This window comes from Leucopleurus acutus (assembly GCF_964270905.1).
Source record: "Leucopleurus acutus genome assembly, chromosome: Y".
Taxonomy (NCBI): domain Eukaryota; kingdom Metazoa; phylum Chordata; class Mammalia; order Artiodactyla; family Delphinidae; genus Leucopleurus; species Leucopleurus acutus.
In genome coordinates, this window is record NC_139164.1 from 7,885,412 (window position 1) to 7,902,835 (window position 17,424).

Sequence of the window (17,424 nt, forward strand, 5' to 3'; positions counted from 1 at the left end):
GTTGAATATTCTGAGAGTATCACTTTAGATTCTCTTATTTTAACTAAAATTTGCTAAAATTGTATTTACTATTACATATTAACATCAGTACTTCAGAAAGTACTTTTTAAAAACTTTTAAACTGGCCTTTTGAGCTATAATATATATTGCATAAACTAGATCAAAATAAAACATATACTGCGTTTTGACATAATGTTTAAATTAATGATACAGTCAAGAAACAGAGTATTTCTGTCAGCCCCAAAAGTTTTCTCTTCCTTACTGCAGGCATTTACTGCTGCTTTTGTCACTGTAGAGTAGTAATCGTTTTCTTAAATTTTACATAAATAAAATCATATTATAAACGAAATTAAAGACAAATACATGGAGTCTTCTGTAACGTAGAAGACAATATGGTAAAAGTGTAAGTTACCAAATTGATCTATAGAATCAAGGCAATGCCAGTAAAAATTCTATCCAGTTAAAAAAAAAATTGTATACTCCTTTGTGTCTGGATTATTTCAGTCTGCATGATTTTGAAATTTATCGGTGCTGTATTATATGTCAATACTTTATCCATTTTGAGCAATATTACACTTTATGGTCATCCTACATGTTCTGTTAATGAACACTTGTGTTATTCCTAGTTTTTTTACTATTTGGAATAGAGCCATTTTGAAAATCACCAGTAAGTCACAAGTGCCTCTTTGGCACATGTTTTCTTATTTCTGGGTAAACACATAGGAGTGGAATGGCTGGGTAATTTCGTTTCTGTGTTTGTAAAATTCTTATGAAATATGTTCAAGCCAGATTAGATCTTAACCTGAAGCCTACATTGTGGCTATAGCTGATAAGCATGATTTTGCTTCATCTGTGTGTGTGTGTGTATGTGTGTGTGTGTGTGTGTGTATGTATATATATATATATATTTTAGTTTATTTTAATTAATTTCTTTTTGGCTGCATTGGGTCTTTGTTACTGCACGCGGGCTTTCTCTAGCTGCGGTGAGTGAGGGTTACTCTTCATTACGGTGCCTGGGCTTCTCATTGTGGTGGCTTCTCTTGTTGTAGAGCACGGGCTCTAGGCACGCAGACTTCAGTAGTTGTGGCATGTGGGCTCAATAGGTGTAGCGCACAGGCTCTGGAGCACTCTGTGGCATGTGGGATCTTCCTGGACCAGGGCTCAAACCCGTGTCCCCTGCATTAGCAGGCAGATTCTTAACCACTGTGCCACCAGGGAAGCCCTGTCTGTATATGTTGTATGACTTGACGTTAAGATCCAAAAAAACATGGGACCAAGGCTACTTTGTTTTTCTTTTATTAATTTATTTTTTAATTTTATTGAGGTATAGTTGGTTTACAATGTGTTAATTTCTGCTGTACATTCTTTGTCATTCTTTTCCATTATGGTTTATCACAGAATATTGAATATAGTTCCCTGTGATTGGTGTTTATCCATCCTATATATAATAGTTTGCATCTGCAGGACCAAGGCTTCTTCGCATCTTAAAGATAGCATAGACTGTCATAGTTATTTTATTCTGTCAGCACTTTAATTACTCATTTTCTTTCAGGCTTCAAGATATATGCCTGATATTTGTGAAATTAGAGCTATACAAAAAATCATCTGGGCATCAGGATGTGGGACATTAGAGCTAGTATTTAGCCCAAATGAAGAAATCACTAAAATTTATGAGATGGTAAGAGTTATTACAGAAGTGCATTCCTTTTGTGTACACGTTAATTATGTATATGACTAAATTTTTCATCTTGTCTGCCATCTTTAAAGACCAATCACTGTGTATCTAATGGTTTAAGATAAACTTCTGTAGTTAGGATGAGAATGTATAAAATTTTATTTTGAAAATAAACTACTTCAAGATCTCACTGTAAGGCAGTTTTTTTCTAAAACTTTTTTAATCTCTTATTGAGTTGAATATAGTTACGCCATAAAGAATTTGCTTTTCCCAGTTTTCTTTAATTATTATTCTTTCTTCAAGTTTGTGGAATTATGACGTCCAAGTACTTTACTTGCTTCTTTTATAGCACACAAAAGCAGCAACGGTTTCTACCATTTAGGTGTTATCCCTGTTTCTCATTTGATTAAGCAAATTATTTGCAGAAATGAGACTTTGTTTAGCTCTTTGATTTTCTATTCTGTTTACTTGTCTTTGATAGTCATTTCTGTATATTTAAGAGAGGAAAGTGGTTAATGGAATTGTAGAGCTTCCTTTTCGGAATATTTGAATGACTATTCTGTTCTAGACGTATATTATACTGATTTTATTTTTTTGATAAGTAGTGGCAGATTATAAATTATTAGCTACCAACTTGAATATATTTTAGGTTGGAAAAGTCTTCTATAACCTTCCTCAACATTTGTGTAAGCTAGTTGCTTTTTTAATAAAATGGCATTTTAGATACGCTGTACAAGAAAACTAATCAAAGAACCAAGTACAGTGCCAGAGTTATTCTTTAGAAAGGAATCATGATTAATGCAGAAGTACACCACTTACACCCAGAAGAACAAGGAAGTAATTCTTAGCTTTTACTGAGCATACTTCTTTAATCCTCTTTGGGATATATTCCAAAGGGTCTCAAAAGCTACAGGTGAAGAGACTGAAGACAAATGGTCTTTAGTGAGTATACATAAGTTTTAAATACTAACTTGAAGGTTTGTGACTTTGTCCTAACTGTATCACTGGTAATTTACTCCTCATCATAATTTTACAGACCACCAATACAAGCAATGGGCCAGACATGGAAGATGAACAGGTTTGCTGTGAAGCATTGGAAGTGATGACATTATGTTTTGCTCTAATTCCAACAGCCCTGGATGCACTTAGTAAAGAAAAGGACTGGCAGACATTTATCATTGACTTACTGTTGCACTGTCCCAGCAAGTAAGTGATTTTTTTTTTATTGTTGTTTTGTGAGAAGTCTGACCTTATTCTTTTAGGCAGACATGAATTAATTTTGATCAAAATTTATCTCAGAAGTCAAATAAGGAAACCTTTTTCTTGTCTACATTAGCACTTTGATATTTAGGAAACATGTATTTAATATTTTTCACTTAACCTAAATATGTTTTCATCTCTGGAAATTGCCCCTGTTGATTTTTAAATTTCTTTTACAGTTTTTTAATTGTGGTAAAGTGTATAGTTATTTGTAACAAAAAATTAGACATTTTAATGACTTTTAAGTGAACAGTTAAGGGACATTGAAAACATTTACACTGTTGGGCAGTCATCACCACTATTTCCTAAATTTTTCATCATACCAAACACATTAAGTAGTAACTTACTCCCATTTCCAAACCTCTGTGCCACTGTTTACCTCTAATATATATCCTGTCTCTGTGAATTTGCCTATTGTCAGTACCTCATATAAGTGGAATTACACAATACTAGTCTTCTTGTGTTTCATTTAGCAAAATCTCAAGGTTCATACATGTAGCTTGTTGAAGGATTTCCTTCATTTTTAATGCTCTATAATATTTCGCTTTATGTATTATATTTTTGCTTATGCATTCATCTGTTGGTGGACACTTTGATTGTTTCTACTTCGGGCTATTGTGAGTAGTACTGCTATGACCATTGTTGTAAACACAGATACGTGTTTGAGTTCCCATTCTCAGTCTTTTTAGCATGTAATTTGGAGTGGATCTGTTAAGTCATGTAGAAATCCTGTGTTTAACTTCCTCAGGGTCCACCAAACTGAATTACACAGTGGCTTCACCATTTTATACACCCACAAGCAGTGTACAAAGATTTCAGTTTCTCCACATCCTCTTTCATACCTGCTATTTTCTGACATTTTAATAATAGCCACCCTAATGGGTGTGTGGTGGATCTCACAGTAGTTTTGATTTTCATTTTTCTTTATGGTTAGTGATGTTAAGCATCTCTTCATGTGCTTATGGTATATCCTCTGTGGAGAAATCTCTAGTTAGACATTTAAGTAAGTCCATTTTTCTTTGAATTTTAGAATAGGTTTCTGCATTTCTGTGATAAAAAGAATTTTGAAAGAAATTACATTAAATCTATAGATTGCTCTGAGTGGTATTAACATGTTAACAATGTTAAGTTTCAGTATGTGATACAGGTTATCTTTCTATATTTAGGTCTTCTTTCATTTCTTTTGACACTATTGCACCTTCTTGGTTTTATTTAAAAGTATTCTTTCTGCTGCTATTCTAGGTGGAATTGTTTTCTTAATTTTCTATTTGGGTTGTTCGTTGCTAGTACCTAGAAATACACATGATTTTTGTGTTTGATTTTGTGTTTTACAGTTTTGCTGGATTAAGCTTCTGAATGGATTTGTTAGGGTGTTCTCAATATCAGAGCCTGTCATTTGTAAAAAGAGGTAGTTTTACTTCTACCTTTGCAATTTGGATGTGTGTCATTTGCCTTTGCTTACTTACTCTGTTATGTTGAATAGAGATAGTGACAGCAAGCATCCTTTTCTCGTTCGTGGTACGGAGAGAAAACTTTCACTCTTTCATCTAATGTGATGTTAGCTGTCAAGTTTTTCATTGATGTCTTTACTCTCCTAAGAAAGTTCCTTTTTATTCTTAGCTTATTAAGTATTTTTATCATGAAAAAGTTGAAATTTGGGTGTTTTTTCTGAATCATTTGAGATGGTCATGTGGTTTTCCCCTTTTTTATATGTATGTGTTGTATTAACATAACTGATTTATATAATGAACCACTCTTCCATTCTTGGAATAAATCTCACTTGGTCATGTTGTATATATTTCTGTATTTAGTTGTCAATATTTTACTGAGAATTTTTAATTTATTTTATTGTGGTAAAAATATGTGACATCATACTGTTTGAAAGTTTACAGTTAATGTTAAAGTTATTTACATGGTTCTGCAATACAGCTCTAACTTTTTCATCTTTCAGAACTGAAACTCTGTTCCCACTACACACTAATTCTCCAACCTATCTTGCCACCACTACTCCCCCCTACACCCTCCCTCTTGGGAAATGCCTTTCTACTTTATGTTTCTGTGATTTTGACTACTTTATTTATTTATTTTTTAACATCTTTATTGGAATATAACTGCTTTACAATGGTGTGTTAGTTTCTGCTTTATAACAAAGTGAATCAGTTATACATATGTTCCCATATCTCTTACCTCTTGTGTCTCCCTCCCTCTCACCCTCCCTATCCCACCCCTCTAGGTGGTCACAAACCACGTAGCTGATCTCCCTGTGCTATGTGGCTGCTTCCCACTAGCTATCTATTTTACGTTTGGTAGTATATATATGTCCATGCCACTGTCTCACTTTGTCACAGCTTATCCTTCCCCCTCCCCATATTCTCAAGTCCATGCTCTAGTAGTTCAGTGTCTATTCCCATCTTGCCCCTAGATTCTTCCTGACCTTTTTTTTCCCCCCTTAGATTCCATATATATGTGTTAGCATACGGTATTTGTTTTCCTCTTTCTGACTTACTTCACTCTGTATGACAGACTCTATGTCCATCCACCTCATTACAAATAGCTCAATTTTGTTTCTTTTTATGGCTGAGTAATATTCCATTGTATATATGTACCACATCTTCTTTATCCATTTACCTGTTGATGGACACTTAGGTTGCTTCCATGTCCTGGCTGTTGTAAATAGAGCTGCAATGAACATTGTGGTACATGACTCTTTTTGAATTATGGTTTTCTCAGGGTATATGCCCAGTAGTGGGATAGCTGGGTCATAGTTCTATTTGTAGTTCTATTTATGGTTTTCTAAGGAACCTCCATACTGTTCTCCATAGTGGCTGTATCAATTTACATTCCCGCCAGCAGTGCAAGAGTGTTCCCTTTCTCCATACACTCTCCAGCATTTATTGTTTTTTGATTTCTTGGTGATGGCCATTCTGACTGGTGTGAGATGATATCTCATTGTAGTTTTGATCTGCATTTCTCTAATGATTAATGATGCTGAGCATTCTTTCATGTGTTTATTGGCAATCTGTATATCTTCTTTAGAGAAATGTCTATTTAGGTCTTCTGCCCATTTTTGGATTGGTTTTTTTTTTGTTATTGAGCTGCATGAGCTGCTTGTAAATTTTGGAGATGAATCCTTTGTTGGTTGCTTCATTTGCAAATATTTTCTCCCATTCTGAGGGTTGTCCTTTGGTTTTGTTTATGGTTTCCTTTACTGTGCAAAAGTTTTAAGTTTAATTAACTCCCATTTGTTTTGTTTTTATTTCCATTACTCTAGGAGGTGGGTCACAAAGGATCTTGCTGTGATTTATGTCATAGTGTTCTGCTTATGTTTTCCTCTAAGAGTTTGATAGTGTCTGGCCTTACATTTAGGTCTTTAATCCATTTTGAGCTTATTTTTGTGTATGGTGTTAGGGAGTGTTCTAATTTCATACTTTTACATGCACCTGTCCAGTTTTCCCAGCACCACTTATTGAAGAGGCTGTCTTTTCTCCACTGTATATTTTTGCCTCCTTTATCAAAGAGAAGGTGACCATATATGTGTGGGTTTATCTCTGGAATTTCTATCGTGTTCCATTGATCTATATTTCTGTTTTGTGCCAGTACCATACTGTCTTGATTACTGTAGCTTTGTAGTATAGTCTGAAGTCAGGGAGCCTGATTCCTCCAGCTCCTTTTTTCGTTCTCAAGATTGCTTTGGCTATTCGGGGTCTTTTGTGTTTCCATACAAATTGCGAAATTTTTTGTTCTAGTTGTGTGAAAAATGCCAGTGGTAGTTTGATAGGGATTGCATTGAATCTGTAGATTGCTTTCGGTGGTAGAGTCATTTTCACAATGTTGATTCTTCCAATCCAAGAACATGGTATATCTCTCCATCTATTTGTATCATCTTTAATTTCTTTCATCAGTGTCTTACAATTTTCTGCATACAGGTCTTTTGTCTCCTTAGGTAGGTTTATTCCTAGATATTTTATTCTTTTTGTTGCAATGGTAAATGGGAGTGTTTTCTTGATTTCACTTTCAGATTTTTCATCATTAGTGTATAGGAATGCCAGAGATTTCTGTGCATTAATTTTGTATCCTGCTACTTTACCAAATTCATTGATTAGCTCTAGTAGTTTTCTGATAGCATCTTTAGGATTCTCTATGTATAGTATCATGTCATCTGCAAACAGTGACAGCTTTACTTCTTCTTTTCTGTTTTGGATTTCTTTTATTTCTTGACTACTTTAGATAGTCAAATCTACTTTATTTTTTTAATAGATTTTTATTGGAGTATAATTACTTCACAATACTGTGTTAGTTTCTGCTGCACAACAAAGTGAATCAGCTATATGCATACATACGTCCCCATATCCCCTCCCACTTGAGCCTCCCTCCCATCCTTCCTATCGCACCCCTCTTGGTCATCGCAGAGCACCAATCCGATCTCCGTGTGCTACGCTGCTGCTTCCCACCAGCCAACTGTTTTAGATTCAGTAGTGTATATATGACAATGCTACTCTCACTTCGTCCCAGCTTCCCTGTCCCACCCTGTGTCCTCAAGTCCACTCTCTATGTCTACCTCTTTATTCCTGCCCTGCAGCTAGGTTCATCAGTACCTTTTTTTTTTTTCTTCTAACATTCCATATATATGCATTAGCATACAGTATTTGTTTTTTTCTTTCTGACTTCATTCTGTGTGACAGATTCTAGGTCCATCCACCTCACTACAAATAACTCAATTTCATTTCTTTTTATGGCCGAGTAATATTCCATTGTATATATGTGCCACATCTTCTTTATCCATTCATCTGTCAATGGGTATTTAGGTTGCTACCATGTCCTGGCTATTGTAAATAGTGCTGCAGTGAACATTGTGGTACATGTCTCTTTTTTTTTTTTTAACATCTTTATTGGCATATAATTGCTTTACAATGGTGTGTTAGTTTCTGCTTTATAACAAAGTGAATCAGTTATACAAATGTTCCCATATCTCTTCCCTCTTCCGTCTCCCTCCCACCCACCCTCCCTATCCTACCCCTCCAGGCGGTCACAGAGCACCGAGCCGATATCCATGTGCCATGCGGCTGCTTCCCACTAGCTATCTACCTTACGTTTGTTAGTGTGTATATGTCCATGACTCTCTCTCGCCCTGTCATAGCTCACCCTTCCCCCTCCCCATATCCTCAAGTTCGTTCTCCAGTAGGTCTGTGTCTTTATTCCTGTATTACCCCTAGGTTCTTCATGACATTTTTTTTCTTCTTAAATTTCATATATATGTGTTAGCATACGGTATTTGTGTTTTTCTTTCTGACTTACTTCACTCTGTATGACAGACTCTAGGTCTATCCACCTCATTACAAATAGCTCAATTTCGTCTTTTTATGGCTGAGTAATATTCCATTGTATATATGTGCCACATCTTCTTTATCCATTCATCCGATGATGGGCACTTAGGTTGTTTCCATCTCCAGGCTATTGTAAATAGAGCTGCAATGAACATTTTGGTACATGACTCTTTTTGAATTTTGGTTTTCTCAGGGTATATGCCCAGTAGTGGGATTGCTGCGTCATATGGTAGTTCTATTTGTAGTTTTTTTAGGAACCTCCATACTGTTCTCCATAGTGGCTGAACCAATTCACATTCCCACCAGCAGTGCAAGAGTGTTCCCTTTACTCCACACCCTCTCCAGCATTTATTGTTTCTAGATTTTTTGATGATGGCCATTCTGACTGGTGTGAGATGATATCTCATTGTAATTTTGATTTGCATTTCTCTAATGATTAATGATGTTGAGCATTCTTTCATGTGTTTGTTGGCAGTCTGTATATCTTCTTTGGAGAAATGTCTATTTAGGTCTTCTGCCCATTTTTGGATTGGGTTGTTTGGTTTTTTGTTATTGAGCTGCATGAGCTGCTTGTAAATTTTGGAGATGAATCCTTTGTCAGTTGCTTCATTTGCAAATATTTTCTCCCATTCTGAGGGTTGTCTTTTGGTCTTGTTTATGGTTTCCTTTACTGTGCAAAAGCTTTGAAGTTTCATTAGGTCCCATTTTTTAATTTTTATTTCCATTGCTCTAGGAGGTGGGTCGAAAAAGATCTTGCTGTGGTTTATGGCAAAGAGTGTTTTTCCTATGTTTTCCACTAAGAATTTTATGGTCTCTGGTTTTAAATTTAAGTCTTTAATCCATTTGGAGTTTATTTTTGTGTATGGTGTTTGTTAGTGTTCTGATTTCATTCTTTTACACGTAGCTGTCAAGTTTTCCCAGCACCACTTCTTTTTTTTTTTAAATAGCATTATAGAAGCCCTGTGATTGTTTTTTTTAATTATTATTATTATTTAGTTTTGGCTTCATTGGGTCTCCGATGGGTCTTCATTGCTGCGCACAGGTTTTTCTCTGGTTGCGGCGAGTGGGGGCTACTCTTCGTTGCAGCGCACGGACTTCTCATTGTGGTGGCTTCTCTTACTGCAGAGCATGGGCTCTAGGTGCACTGACTTTAGTAGTTGTGGCTCACGGGCTCTAGAGCACAGGCTCAGTAATGTGGCACAGAGACTTAGTTGCTCCAAGGCATGTGGGATCTTCCTGGACCAGGGCTCGAACCCGTGTCCCCTGCATTGGCAGGCAGATTCTTAAGCACTCCGCCACCAGGGAAGCCCCCCAAGCACCACTTACTGAAGAGGTTGTCTTTTCTCCATTGTATGTTCTTGCCTCCTTTGTCGTAAATTTGGTGCTCATATGTGTGTGGGTTTACCTCTGGGCTTTCTATCCTGCACCATTGATCTATATTTCTTTTTTTCTGCCAGTACCGTACTGTCTTGATTACTGTAGTTTTGTGGTATAGTTTGAAGTCAGGGAGCCTGATTCCTCCAACTCTTTTTCTCTTAAGATTGCTTTTGCTGTTCAGGGCCTTTAGTGTTTACATACAAATGGTAAAATTTTTTGGTCTAATTCTGCGAAGAATGCCGTTGGTAGTTTGATAGGGATTGCATTGAATCTGTAGATAGCTTTTGATAGTATAGTCATTTTCACAATATTGATTGTTCCAATCCAAGAACATGGTATATTTCTGCATCTGTTTATGTCATCTTTGATTTCTTTCATCAGTGTTTTATAGTTTTCTGAGTAGACGCCTTTCACCTCCTTAGGCAGGTTTATTTCTAGGTGTTTTATTCTTTTTGTTGCAATGGTGAATGGGAGTGTTTCCTTAATTTCTCTTTCTGATTTTTTTGTTACTGGTGTACAGGAATGCCAGCGATTTCTGTGCATTAATTTTGTATCCTGCAACCTTACCAAATTCATTGATTAGTTGTAGTTTTCTGGTGGCATCTTTAGGATTTTCTATGTATAGTATCATGTCATCGACAAACAGTGGCAGTTCTGCTTCTTCTTTTCCAAGTTGTATTCCTTTTATTTCTTTTTCTTCTCTGATGGCTGTGTCTAGGACTTCCAAAAGTATGTTGAATAAGAGGGATGAGAGTGAACATCGTTGTCTTATTCCAGATCTTAGTGGAAATACTTTCAGTTTTTCATCATTGAGTATGATGCTTGTTGTGGGTTTATCATATATGGCCTTTATTTTGTTGAGGTAGGTTCCTTCTGTACCCATTTTCTGGAGAGTTTTTATCATAAATGGGTGTTGAATTTTGTCAAAAGCTTTTTCTGCATCTATTAAGAGGATCATATGGTTTTTATTTCATAATTTGTTAATGTTTGTTAATTTGTTAATGTTTCACATTGATTGCTTTGTGTATATTGAAGAATCCTTGCATCCCTGGGATAAATCCCATTTGATCATGGCGTATGATCCTTTTTTCTGCTGTTGGATTCTGTTTGCTAGTATTTTGTTGAGGATTTTTGCATCTATGTTCATCAGTGATATTGGTCTATAATTTTCTTTTTTTGTGTGATATCTTTTTCTGGTTTTGGTGTCGGTGGGTGGTGGCTTCATAAAATGAATTGGGGAGTGTTTCTCCCTCTTCGATTTTTTGGAGGAGTTTGAGAAGGATTGGTTTTAACTCTTCTCTAAATGTTTGATAGAATTCACCTGTGAAGCCGTCTGGTCCTCTACTTTTGTTTGTTGGAAGGCTTTTTTATTTCAGTTTCAATTTCATTACTTGTGATAGGTCTGTTTATATTTTCTAATTATTCCTGGTTCAGTCTTAGAAAATTGTACCTTTCCAAGAATTTGTCCATTTCTTCTTGGCTGTCTGTTTCATTGTTATATAGTTTTTTGTAGTAGTCTCTTATAATCCTTTGTACTTCTGCAGGGTCAGTTTTGATTTCTCCTTTTTCATTTCTAATTTTATTGATTTGCATCCTCTGCCTTTTTTTCTTCATGAGTCTGGCTAAGGGTTTATCAAGTTTGTTTATGTTCTGGTACTAAAAGATCCAGCTTATAGTTTTACTGATCTTTGCTATTGTTTTCTTCATTTCTATTTTATTTATTTCTGCTCTGATCTTTATAATTTCTTTCCTTCTACTGACATTGGGTTTTCTTTGTTCTTCTTTCTCTAGTTCTTTTTTTTTTTTTTTTTTTTTTTTTTTTTTTTCCGGTACGCGGGCTTCTCACTGTTGTAGCCTCTCCTGTTGTGGAGCACAGGCTCCAGACGTGCAGGCTCAGCAGCCATGGCGCACAGGCCCAGCCACTCCACAGTACGTGGGATCTTCCCGGACCGGGGCACGAACCCATGTCCCCTGTATCGGCAGGCGGACTCTCAACCACTGCGCCACCAGGGAAACCCCTTTCTCTAGTTCTTTTAAGTGTAGGGCTAGATGTTTATTTGAGATTTTTCTTGTTTCTTGTGGTGAGATAGAATTGCTATAAACTTCCCTTTTAGAACTGCTTTTGCTGTGTCCCATAGGTTTTGGGTCATTGTGTTTTCATTGTCATTTGTTTCTAAGTATTCTTTAATTTCTTTTTTGATTTCTTCAGTGATCTCTTGGTTATTTAGTAGTGCACTGTTTAGCCTTCATGTATTTGTATTTTTACAGTTTTTTCCCTGTAATTAATTTCCAGTCTCATAGCGTTGTGGTCAGAAAAGATGCTTGATACGATTTCAGTTTTCTTCTATTTTCTGAGGCTTGATTCGTGACCCAAGAGGTGATCTATCCTGTAGAATGTTCCATGTGCAATTGAGAAGAAAGTGTATTCTGCCACTTTTGGGTGGAATGTTCTTTAAATATCAGTTAAATCTGTCTGGTGTACTGTGTCAATTAAAGCTGGTGTTTCCCTATTTATTTTCTATTTGGACAATCTGTCCATTGGTGAAAGTGGGGTGTTAAAGTCCCCTATTATTATTTTGTTACTGTTGATTTCTCCTTTAATGGTTGTTAGCAGTTGCCTTATGTATTGAGGTGCTCCTGTACTGGATGCATAAACATTTATAATTGTTAATACCTTCTTCTTGGATTGATTCTTTGATCATTACGTAGTGTTCCTCCTTATCTCTTGTAACAGTCTCTATGTTAAAGTCTGTTTTATCTGACAGTAGTATTGCTATTCCAGCTTTCTTTTTATTTCCATTTGCATCAAATATCTTTTTCCGTCACTTCACTTTCAGTCTGCATGTGTCCCTAGGTCTGAAGTGAGTCTTTTTTAGACAGCATATATATGGGTCTTGTTTTTGTATCCATTCATCCAGTGTCCGTCTTTTGGTTGGGGCATTTAATCCATTTACATTCAAGGTCATTATCGATATGTATGTTCCTATTACCTTTTTCTTATTTGTTTTGGGTTTGTTTTTGTGGGTCTTTTTCTTGTGTTTCCCATCTAGGGAAGTTTCTTTAGCATTTGTTGTAAAGTTGGTTTGGTGGTGCTGAATTCTCTTAGCTTTTGATTGTCTGAAAAGCTTTTGACTTCGCCATTGAACCTGAATGAGATCCTTGCAGGGTAGAGTAATCTTGGTTGTAGGTTCTTCTCTTTAATCACTTTAAGTATATATCATGCCACTCCCTTCTGGCTTGTAGAGTTTCTGCTGAGAAATCAGCTGTTAACCTTATGGGAGTTCCCTTGTATGTTATTTGTCATTTTTCCCTTGCTGCTTTCAGTAATTTTTCTTTGTCTTTAATTTTTGCCAGTTTGATTACTGTGTGTCTCGGCATGTTTCTCCTTGGGTTTATCCTGTATGGGACTCTGCGCTTCCTGGACTTGGGTGACTATTTCCTTTCCCATGTTAGGAAGTTTTCAACTATAATCTCTTCACATATTTTCTCAGACCCTTTCTTTTTCTCTTCTTCTTTTGGGACCCCTGTAATTCGAATGTTGGTGTGTCTAGTGTTGACCCAGAGGTCTCTGAGATGGTCTTCAGTTCTTTTCATTCTTTCTTTTTTATTCTGCTCCTTAGCAGTTATTTCCACCATTTTGTCTTCCAGCTCACTTATTCATTCTTCTGCCTCATTTATTCTGTTATTGATTCATTCTAGTGTATTTTTCATTTCAGTTACTGTGTTGTTCATCTCTGTGTCTTTGTTCTTTAGTTCTAGATCTTTGTTAAACATTTCTTGTATTTTCTCAATCCATGCCTCCATTCTATTTCCAAGATTCTGGATCATCTTTACTGTCATTACTCTGAATTCTTTTTCAGGTAGAGTGTCTGTTTCCTCTTCATTTATATGGTCTTGTAGGTTTTTACCTTCTTCATCTGCGACAAATTTTTTTGCCATCTCTCTTTTTTTTTCCTTGAGTGGGATTGTGTTCCTGTCTTTCTGGTTGTTTGGCCTGAGGCTTTTCCACACGGGAGTTTGTAGGCTTTTCGGTAGAATTGGGTCTTGGTGCTGAGACGAGGAACTCCATGAGACCTCACTCTGGTGAATATTCCCTGGGGTCTGAGGTTCTCTGTTAGTCCAGTCGTTCAGACTCGGAGCTCACACCACAGGAGCTTTGCCCTGACACCTGGCTCATGAACCAAAATCCCTCAAGCTGAGTACGGTGGGCCAAAAGAAGAACAATAACAAAGTAAAAAATAAAATTAGACTAGGACACTAACAGATATGTTAGAAAGAATATAAAAGTAAAAATACAGACGAATCAACAACCAGAACATACATCATTACAACAATAGTAAAAAAAAAAGAGGAGGAGGGAAAAGAAAAAGGGTAAGGAGGCCTTGGCTCTGGAGGTCGGGGCCTAAGCAAGGGTGAGGTTTGGGCAGTGGGTGGGACCAATGCTTAGGATCCACAAGGCTGGAAAAGGCCCTGCAGGGTATGGCTTAAGCTCAAGGGACAGAATGGGCCCAGGCGTGCTCCCCACCCCTGGTCTCAGAGGGCAGGGGACTTCACCTGCAAGCCTAGTAGGCTTCCTGGGCTTCAGTGGGTGGGGCAGTCACCCTCCTCTCCTGCTCCTCCCAGAGGGCCTCTCCAGACTGCCTCTCTTGTTCTCCCCTCAGCCTCCTTCCTATGCCCCCAAGGACCCACATGACCTGGAGGGGACCTCAGAGGGCAGGGAATTGTCCTGGGAGCTCAGCAGGCTCCCCTGGCCCCAGTGGGCAGGGCAGTCGCTCCCCCCCCCCCCCCCCCCACTCCAGAATGGCTCGTCCCACCTGCCTCTCCTCTTCCCAGCCTCCCTCCTGTGCCCCCAGGACCCACAGTGCCTGGATGGGGCTTTGGAGGGGGGGATACTCCCTGATCTCCTGATCTCCCCAGCCTCAGGGGTACTGTCTGGCCTCCACTTCTCCTCCCCCCTCAGTCCCCTTAACGTCCTACCGGTTCACTTTCAGGTTCCTCCCATTTCCTTGGGTGTTAGGTTCCCCAACCAGTGGCTGGCAGGCACCCTAGTTTTGGGGAGATGCCAGCTCTGCATCTTCCCACACCGCCATCTTGACTCTGCCTCCAAATCTACTTTAGATTCATATGATTGGAATCATACAGTATTAGTCCTTATATGACTGGACTGTTTTCCTTAGCATAATGTCCTCCAGGTTCTTCCATGTTATAGCATGTGACAGGATTTCCCTCTTTTGTAAGTTTGCATCACATTATATAACATGTATATCACATGTTCTTTGTCCACTCATCTGTTAATAGACATTTGGGTTACTTTTATAGTGAATAACTCTCTAATGAATTTGGATATGCAGATATCTCTTTGAGAGCCTGCCTTGAATTCTTGGATATATACCTAGAAGTGGGGTTGGTGGATTGTAGGATAATTCTAGTTTTAAGTTTTTGGGAACCCTCTATACTGTTTTCCATGGTAACTGCACCATTTAACATTCCCAGTAATGCACATAGGTCCAAATTTCTCTACATCCCTGATGATACCTGTTATTTTGATACTGGTCATCCTGTTGTGTGTAAAATGATACCTTATGGTTTTGGTTTGAATTTCTCTTACGATGAGTGATGTTAAGATCATTTTCATGTGCTTGTTGGTCTTTTTGAGTATATTTGCATCTGTACTTTTAAGATTATCAGTCTTGCAGTAGATTTGTCTGGCTTTGCTAACAGGATAATTTTGGCCTTATGGAATAAATTAGGAAGTAGTCTCTCCCATAAAATTTTTACAAAAAATGAAGTTTGTTTCAGTTCTTCATTTTTTTTGCGGTATGTGCGCCTCTCACTGTTGTGGCCTCTCCTGTTGCGGAGCACAGGCTCGGCGGCCGTGGCTCACGGGCCCAGCCGCTCTGCGGCATGTGGGATCTTCCTGGACCAGGGGACGAACCCATGTTCCCTGCATCGGCAGGCGGACTTTCAACCACTGCACCACCAAGGAAGCCCTCATTTCTTCGTTGTTTGCTAAAATTCACCAGTGAATCCTTTCTGCTCCTAGGCTTTTCTTTGTTGCGGGCTGTTTTGTTTTTTGTTTTTGTGGTACGCGGGCCTCTCACTGTTGTGACCTGTCCCACTGCAGAGCGCAGGCTCCAGATGCGCAGGCTCAGCGGCCATGGCTCACGGGCCCAGCTGCTCTGCGGCATGTGGGACCCTCCCAGACCGGGGCACAAACCCATGTCCCCTGCATCGGCAGGCAGAGTCCCAACCACTACGCCACCATGGAATCCCTGTTCGGGAATGTTTTTGATGATTGATTCAATTTCCTTATTACAGATCTATTGGTTGATTTCTTTTTAAATTAAATTTTAAAAGATTTTTCTGCTTACCCTGAATTTAATTTGCTATATTTTTCTATTTTAAAGTGTATGCCTACATTTGTCATTCTAGATCTTCTTTTCCTATATGTGCATCAGGTGCTACTAATTGTTCAGCATTGCTTTTACTGTACCCTATAAATTTGATATGGTATATTTTCAGTTTCATTTTGTTTGAAGTAATTTTTTGAGACTTCTTCTTTGATCCATGTATTATTTAGAATTATGTGGTTTAATCTCTAATCTGTTTTGGGTTTTCCAGCCATCACTTTCTTTTTCAGTTTTAGTTTAAATCTGTTGTGATCTGAGGGCATACTTTGTATGTTTTCTATTCTTTCAAATTTGTTAAAGTATGTTTTTTGTCCCAGAAATTAGTTTATCTTATTGAGTGTTAGTGTCAGCCTGAGAAAAATATACATTACTGGCAGAAGAGTTTCATTTATTTCTCCTTGAATTATTATCAGTTTTATTTCTCCTTGAATTATCAGTTTTCACCTCTGTAGTTTGAACCTGTTGTTAGGTGCATAAATATTAAAGATTGTTATATATCATTATTTAATGCTCCTTTTTCATTCCTGATAACTTTCCTTGCTCTGTAGTCTACTCTGTGAAATTATAATTCTCTCTTTATTACAGCTACTCCAGCTTTCTTTTTATTGGTGTTAGCATAGAATATATTCTCCAGCATCCGACTGTGTCTTTGAAATGGGTTTTTTTAATAGCAATATATAGTTGGGTATTATTTCTTTTACACTCTCTTACAATCTGTATCCTTTATTTAGTGTATTTAGACCTTGACTTTTAATATTATTATGTCTTTGGATTAATATGTACCATATTTGTTGCTGTTTTCTGTGCTTTCTCCATATTTTTGATTCTTTCTCCTTAACTTTTTCTTTCTGTCTTTTGTTTTTTTTAAGTATGTATAATCATGTAATTAGTTATTAGCTTTCTTATTTAGAGCTTAGCTATACTAGTGAATTTTTTTTCCCCAAATTTACAAATGGCTTGCAAGTGTAAAAATTATCACTGTGGAAAATGTCTAATACTAAGCTTCTTGAGAAAGTAGATACAGAATTGTAAATATTGCATATTGACCTATTTTTATTTTTCCCCAGCTTTATTTAGGTATACTTGACAAACAAAAGGTATATATATTTAAGATGTGAAATGTGATTTCTTTTTTGGGTATATTTCTATATTGTGAAATGATTATCACAGTCAAGCTAAATAATATATTGCTCACCTCACATAGGTATGATTTGTTGTTTGGCATGGTGAGAAAATTTAAGTTCAACTCTCTTAATTTCAGATATTGTGATACATTATTATTAAGGATAATTACCAAACTGTGCATTAATTTCTTTAAAACTTATTCACCCTTCATAATTGAAACTTTCTGCAGTTTGACCAACTTATTTGCATTTCC

At 37.2% G+C, this 17,424-nt stretch overlaps 1 protein-coding gene across 4 annotated transcripts in view; it reads left to right on the plus strand.

Annotated features, from left to right (window-relative positions):
• LOC309978900 (ubiquitin carboxyl-terminal hydrolase 9X-like) overlaps nt 1–17,424 on the plus strand; it is a 145,825-nt gene that overhangs the window by 87,766 nt on the left and 40,635 nt on the right. For all 4 annotated transcript variants that reach the window (XM_082865562.1, XM_082865561.1, XM_082865564.1 and 1 more), the window contains 2 exons: nt 1,553–1,678; nt 2,712–2,881. In XM_082865562.1, coding sequence (XP_082721688.1) covers nt 1,553–1,678; nt 2,712–2,881 — 296 coding nt within the window. The remainder of the gene's footprint in view (nt 1–1,552; nt 1,679–2,711; nt 2,882–17,424) is intronic.